This window comes from Arachis ipaensis, chromosome B06 (assembly GCF_000816755.2).
Source record: "Arachis ipaensis cultivar K30076 chromosome B06, Araip1.1, whole genome shotgun sequence".
Classification (NCBI taxonomy): Eukaryota; Viridiplantae; Streptophyta; class Magnoliopsida; order Fabales; family Fabaceae; genus Arachis; species Arachis ipaensis.
The window spans coordinates 125,175,021-125,182,382 of NC_029790.2; the positions used below are offsets into that span (position 1 = coordinate 125,175,021).

A 7,362-nucleotide genomic window follows, 5' to 3' on the forward strand; every position below is an offset into this window, starting at 1 on the left:
TTAAGGCGCCGGGCCCTGATGGGTTTCAGGCTTTCTTCTTTAAAGAATACTGGAAGATTGTTGGTTTTGATGTTTGGACTATGGTTCGTCATGCGTTCTCTGATTTGGATATGGATCCAAGGATGATGGAAACTCTTGTGGTTCTTATTCCGAAGGTAGAAAACCCGGTTTCCATGAAGTATGGGTTCAACTGTTGACGGAAAAATACCATTCTTCTAAGGATGATTGTTTTAGTCGGTCTCGAGGAAGTGGATCTTATGTTTGGAAGAGTATATGTCGAGCTTGGGATATCCTAAAGGATGGTTTTAGTTGGTGCATTGGGAATTTGGAACAGAACTTTTGGTTTTCTAAATGGAGAAGAGAGGGGCGACTGTGTCAGGAGATGGATTATGTTCACATTTCTGATTCGGATCTCAGGATCTTGGACCTTTGGTCATCTGGACAGTGGAACCTTGAGAATATCTATTCTCCTCTGAATCAGTCTCTGCAGAGCAACATTAATTCTTACAACCCAGATGTTCAAGCTGGTTCAGAGGTCGGTTGGTGTTGGACTGGTGCGGCCTCAAAGGTTTATGATGCTCATAGTGGTTATTTATGGTTCAGTAAGAAGATGTTTAGTTGGGAGGATAGGGGTAATTGGCTTTGGCTTTGGCGTCAACATGTTCCGGAAAAGCACAAATTTTTGGCCTGGCTATGTCTTCGGGAGGCTCTTCCTACTGCTGCATTTCGTTTTAGGAGGGGCATTTCGCACACGGATAGCTGTCTATGATGTTTCTCAGGTCAGGAATCAGTTTTACATTGCATTTGGGATTGTCCAAAAGTCCAGCTGGTTTGGCAAGCTTTGGGGATCTCCAGTCAACCAGTGTATTTGATGAGTTGGTTCTTACATAATAGCAAACAGCGCCCCTTCAGATTCTTTTTTGGTCTCTGGTGGATTTGGTGTTCGAGAAACAACGAGATCTTTTATCCTCACGAGCATTGGACCACAGATAAGGTGATTGGTATGGCTTTGTCCTTAGAAAAGGAGCTCCGAAATATTTTTGAGTTGCAACGACTATCTATCCCCTCAACCATCAGTGGCTCTTGGATTCCACCCTCAGTGGGTACCTTTAAGATTAATTGTGATGCTAGCTATCCTGCCAGTGGTGCTCGAGTTGGTTTTGCTTGTGTTAGCAGAGATTGGAAGGGAAGGTGGCAACGAGGCTGTCTGGGAACAATTGAGAGTCGTAGCATTTTGCAAGGAGAGTTGTTTGCTATTTGGAGAGGCTTTCTTTTAGCATGGGACTCGGGACAAAGAGACATTATATGTGAGACAGACTGTGTGGAGGCTTTTACTATTGTCAATAATTTACAAGATTGCTCTGGGTTTACTGATCCTTTGGTGTTAAAAATCCGAGATATCATGTCTTGGAAATGGCGTGTTGATCTTCGGTTGATCTTGAGAGATGCAAATACAGTAGCAGACATCATGGCAAAGACTACAATGAGGATTATTTCTCCCCAAATGGAGCTTCCATTGCCTTGGAAGGAGTTTGAGAGTAGTATTCAGCGGGACTGCCTTTCTTAAGCAGTTTCTTTTTTTTTTTTCTTTCTTAATTTTTGTTTATTTTTCTTTTAAGTCACAAAAAAAAAAAATCAGTTCAATTTTAATTTTACCATAAACTCGAACTAAACCGACCGTGCTCACCCTACTTACAGTATAGGTTTGTACTAAGCTCTCCGCATCCGATCAGATCGTCCCCTCTCAGGCTCTCACTATCACTTTCACTCTATTCCATTTCTTTCCACTTACGAACTGAACCTCTCCCCACCATGGCCAACCACCACCACCATCATCATCAACGACCGCATCGCCTCTCAGTTCCACCGCGCTCCACCTCCCCCACCACCTTCAGCTCCAGTCCCACACGCTACCCTTCGTTCCCATACACTTCTTCCTCATCGACCCCAACCGCAACCCCATCCAAAACCCGTCTCTCCACCATCCCCTCCTTCAAATCCTCATCCAAATCCAAATCGTCCCTCTCCTTCCTCTTCCTCCTCCTCCTCTCCCTCCGCTCCCTCTACTCCCTCCTCCCTTTTCTCCGCTCCTCCCCTTCCTTCTCCCTCTTCCCCTTCTCCTTCCTCCTCTCCCTCCTCTCCTTCCTCTTAACCCTCTCCTTCTCCCTCTTCTCCTCCCACTCTTCTCTCTTCTTCTCTTCTTCCAATTCCTTAGACCCTTTCAACCAACACAAACCCAAACAGCCTCTTCTTGCGCTTTCTTCTTTAACACACTCTCAGCAGAGGCTTCTTGTCGCAAAATCAGTCCTTCTCGCTCTTGTTTTTCTCCTCCGCTTCCAGGCTCTCCGCTACTGCGGCACCGCCGCCACCATCCTCGCCGAGTTCACCGGGACCGTGGCTGCGCGGTTCTTTGCAGAGCGGAGGACTCAGAACTGGAACCGGTGGCGAAAATTGCGTGGCTTCGGAACTCTGATTTTGGGATTGTTTATGCTGGCTTTTGGTTGGGATAAAGAAGAGTGCTTCCCTTTGTCTAACAAATTGGGGAAGATGATTCTCCCGAGCGAAAGCTGTGTGGCGATTTGGCCAATGCTGCTTCCATTTGTGGCTGGGTTTATCGGTTGTTACGAAAGGATTTCGATGGATTGGGGAACGATTAGGCAGCTAGGTCAAAAACGGGTACGGCTAATTACTCTGTTTTTCACTACAATTGTGCTTCTTGTTCCTGCTCTAGTTAGTTTTTTCGTGTTTGAATCTGAAGAAGATAGTGTTTCCTTTGGGGATTTGGCTTGGCCTTTGGTTAATACTGTTGCGTTCGCTGTGATTTTGAGTGAGAACTACACCAATGATGAGAAGCTGGTGAGTTCTAAGGACACTCAAAGGGAGTATTTGGTCACTTTTGTGTGTATATTATTATTGCAGCTTTTCTATTTCCCCGAACTTTCGCTTTGGGGTTTGTTGCTTTGTGGTTTATTGCTGTACATTGCTGTTAGAGACTTAGATCCTTTTCGCCATGATGTTGCTGGATCTAGTGAGGAGTCCTCGGAGTTCTTGTCAGATATGATTATGAAGCCTATTAGGCATATTTTGAGCGAGAGGAAATCGCGGAAAATCGCGCTCTTTCTCTTGATCAACACTGGGTATATGGTTGTGGAATTTGTTGCAGGTTTTATGAGTAATAGTCTTGGGCTGATATCGGATGCGTGTCACATGTTGTTTGATTGTGCTGCTTTGGCCATTGGGCTGTATGCTTCATATATATCTCGTTTACCTGCAAATAATTACTATTACTATGGCCGCGGAAGGTTTGAAGTTCTGTCGGGGTATGCAAATGCTGTTTTTCTTGTTCTTGTGGGAGCATTGATAGTGGTGGAGTCTTTTGAGAGGATATTGGATCCTCAAGAAATATCAACGAGTAGTTTGTTAGTTGTGTCTATCGGAGGGCTTTTAGTCAATGTGATTGGCTTGATATTTTTTCATGAGGAACATCATCATGCCCATGGAGGGTCTGGATCATGCTCTCACTCTCACTCTCACTCTCACTCGCACTCGCACTCGCACTCGCACTCAGAGTTACATACTCATCACTCCCACCATTCCCATGATAAACAACATCACCATGCCATACATGGAAGCAATCAAGAGCGAACTAACGTTTCTGGTGGTTGCCAAGAAAATTCATGCCATGGTGATTCTGGTAATCACCATCACTGCAATCATCCAGTGAAGGGCGACTGTCATGCAGACAGTCATGGGATTCAGAGCATTCAGCATCGTGAGAACACCAACTGCCATGAACATCAACACGAACATCATCATAATCATGACCATCACCATGCTAGCCACCATTGTCATGAAGCTTCAGTTGTTCACTGCTTGGATGTTATTGATGTTGCTAAATCTCATTGTGAAGGAGTGAACTCTACTGGACATTGCGATTCAGAGCTATGGGAATCGTATGCTAAAGCAGAGGAGCAGCGAGAGCACAGCCATCACCATATTGATCACAATATGGAAGGCATATTCTTGCATGTTCTTGCAGACACGATGGGGAGTGTTGGCGTCGTTATATCTACCCTATTAATAAAGTACAAGGGATGGCTTGTTGCTGATCCTGCCTGCTCAATTTTCATTTCGGTTTTAATTGTATCCTCTGTAATACCTTTACTCAGAAATTCGGCCGAAATTTTGCTCCAGAGAGTTCCGAGGGCACATGAGCATGAACTCAAGGATGTGTTAACTGATATATTGAAGATAAAAGGTGTTTCTGGCATTCAAAAGTTTCACGTATGGAGCTTAACAAACACAGATGTAGTTGGGACACTTCATCTACATGTGTCAACAGACAGTGACAAAGTGTCTGCAAAGTCTCAAGTTTCTCGTTTATTGCATAATGCTGGAATCAAGGATTTAACCTTGCAAGTTGAATGTGTTAGATAGTATTTATTTTACATTGAATGTGGTTTACATATTTTTGTGTAAATGTAACCAATTTGCAAGTGCTAGGCTTGTCAAACTGATATTTTAGGTTGTATAGTCTTATTTGTACGAAAAATGAGATTAAGCATCCAAAGGTTAAAGTTCTTAGCTCAAATGTAATCTATCATGGTTTCTCTTGGAAAATCGTCTGCGACTCTTAAGGCAGTTTACTTATTATTACTTTGGAAAAGTCTCATAAAATCAGTCCATAGCATCGGTTTTATGTTCGCCACCAGGCTTGTTTTTGAAGCACTTCATTACCATTTCTCCTTGCAATGATGTGCTGCCTTATTGGATTAGAACAATGATATGATTTTGTCATTTTGATGTATCTTTAATGTTTTACATAAATATCTAATTATACCTAAAAGTTATGATTTGTAATACAACTGTGAAATTACAAGTAGCCACCTATTTGGGGAAGTATTTTTCTCCAAGATGTCTGCTATACATACAAGTCTTTTTAGTTTACAAGTCTCACAAGCTCAACAAAATACACGTATTACACTCCCACATTCAAGAGTAAATAAACGCACGTTATTCAACCACTTCCTGTTTCCAAAGCGCGCTACTCACTATGCATTATGAACGACTCTTCTTCTTTCTCTATGAAAACGAGTTTCTTGCCAAATTTGAAGATAATGAAACTTCAGAAATACACCCAAACGATTACAGAAATACATTCACCCAAAATTCATTGAAGTACACCTTATGCATAATTCAGAACTCTTTCTCTTTCTCCTCTTGATGTCAAAAAACAATGGAAATCGAGAATAACGAAGAAAGAAAACAGAGAGAAAAGCACGTAAATGAAGAAAGAGAAAGAGAAAGTAAGAAACGAAAGAAAAGAAGAAGAAGAAGAGGAAGAGGAAGAAGAACATACAACAAGAAGAAGGAGGTGCAGTGAAAGCGTGCAGTAACAGTTCGAAACGCGTTAATATAAATAACTTATAAAGATTTGTATAAAAAAACGCTTGTAGGTAGAGAATTATTCTTTCTCCAATCCCATTCCTTTATCGAACTCTTGTCCGCCTATTTGTCTCCATTACACAAAAATATGCAATTAACAATACAAAACTATTCTTAACATAGTTAATTAGACTTCAACTAAAGACTTCAATTAACAGATCCATTCCCTCAATCCCTATACATAAACAAAAATCTCTTAGACAAAATTTCTATACATAAATGTTACAACCAGCTTCCACGTTGGGCCAGGACGCGCATAAACGGTCCATTTAAGGACGTATACGCCCAAATCAGAACCATATCCCACAAAGTAAGGCAGAATCAAACAGAGATTTTCTTCAAATCTCTGGTCACCAAAGGCTATAAATACTAGGGGACAACTCCCCTCCTCAAGTATATTTTCTAACCCTAATCCTAGTATCGCTTAGATCTCAAACTCAGTTGATTGTCGGAGTCCTTGCAAGGTACACTACTCCCATCCAGCTCCGAAGTGATGGTTGATTAGTGACTCTCCTTCTCAACCCCCTTTTATCACTGTTAGTAGTTCTAGACCAGAACAATAAACAACACATCTCTTTAATCTGCTGCTACTTCTCTTTCTCCACAGATAGCCTAATAATAGAAGAACATCAAGCCAACTAGAAAACCAACGTGCAAGTAACCAATACCAACGTGTAATTTGTTATATTAAAGTTTCCTCATGTTGCTAGCAATAGTAATGGTACACTAGACTGGCAAGCGTTTTTCTTCTCTGCTAAAATAGCTTCTTATGGTATCAACGGTTTGAGAAAACACCTGATGAAAACATTGGCACATTTCTTCATAGGAATCCAATGTTGCTTTCAGAAAACAAATGCTCCAAAGTACCAACTTCAAATACCCAAACCAGGGCATTATGATTATAGTGAGCAACACAGCCTCAAGAGCTCCCATAAGCACAGTGAAGCGTTTCGCAATCGAAACGAAGCTATGTTTACGTACCTCAAGATTGAATTCACCAATCAACATGATGGAATAAAGGGATAGCACCATAGAAGCTGCCCACATAATCTGGTAGTGTTCTTCGAATGGCGACACGTTCTTCGATTGGAATCGAACTTGGAGGTATCCACCTAATGTGGATATGACAAAGATTACAACGCCGTTCAATGGGGACGGGAAACTCACTCCTTGGTAAGAGCTTGCTTCACTGGAAAACACATAATGCATACGTTAAGTTCATAAAAAGTTGTGATATTATAAAATGATGAACTTGAAGAACATTACAAAGGGACAAACCTTTCAACTGATTCTTGACTCCTTGGATGAATTTCACTATCTGGCATCATCTTTCCCTTTCTCTTGTTGAAAGCTGAAGAAATCTGCAATGGTGAGGCAAAGTGAACTTATTATAGTTGCTGTAAAGGAGAGAAAATATAAAGATAAAGATTCTCTGTAAAGGAGACTTCGTGTGTGAATATGTATAGTTGCAAAGTGAACTTGGAGAAAACAGAATATCGATTCGGAAACATTTCAGGTGCACCGAGAGTACCGGTGCTCCAATTATTTTAACTGTTGATCTGAATTATAAAAAATATATATAATATATATTAATTGAAATCAACGGTTAAAATAACTGGTGCACCGGTACTCCCCGGTGCACTTGAAATGTTTCCTATGGATTCAAGTGAATGGGTTAACCATACACTGATTAACGCAACTTACAAGTTTATATATAATTATATATATGATCACATCTAACTATGGTTAACACAACTCTAATTACTAAACTGAGTAAGTTAATTTAACCAGCAACTTACAAGTATATATTATAGGAAAGGTTTCACCTGTTCCAATGTACTTTAGTCAGTTAATTTGACTCTGTTACAACACTTTTTTTTCTTTTGACAGTAAAAAGCCCTACATTTTTGTTAGATA

General features: G+C 40.9%; 2 protein-coding genes across 2 annotated transcripts; one reads left to right on the plus strand and one right to left on the minus strand.

The window, feature by feature from the left end:
- LOC107605296 (zinc transporter 5) lies at positions 1,685 to 4,656 on the plus strand. Its single transcript, XM_016307134.2, has one exon. It carries the CDS (start codon positions 1,813 to 1,815, stop codon positions 4,435 to 4,437), a length of 2,625 nt encoding a protein of 874 aa, XP_016162620.1. The 5' UTR covers positions 1,685 to 1,812; the 3' UTR covers positions 4,438 to 4,656.
- LOC107605297 lies at positions 5,466 to 6,979 on the minus strand. The gene is made up of 2 exons (XM_016307135.2): positions 6,724 to 6,979; positions 5,466 to 6,634 (listed from the first exon to the last, which is right to left on the minus strand). Exons 1-2 carry the CDS (start codon positions 6,771 to 6,773, stop codon positions 6,172 to 6,174), a joined length of 513 nt encoding a protein of 170 aa, XP_016162621.1. The 5' UTR covers positions 6,774 to 6,979; the 3' UTR covers positions 5,466 to 6,171.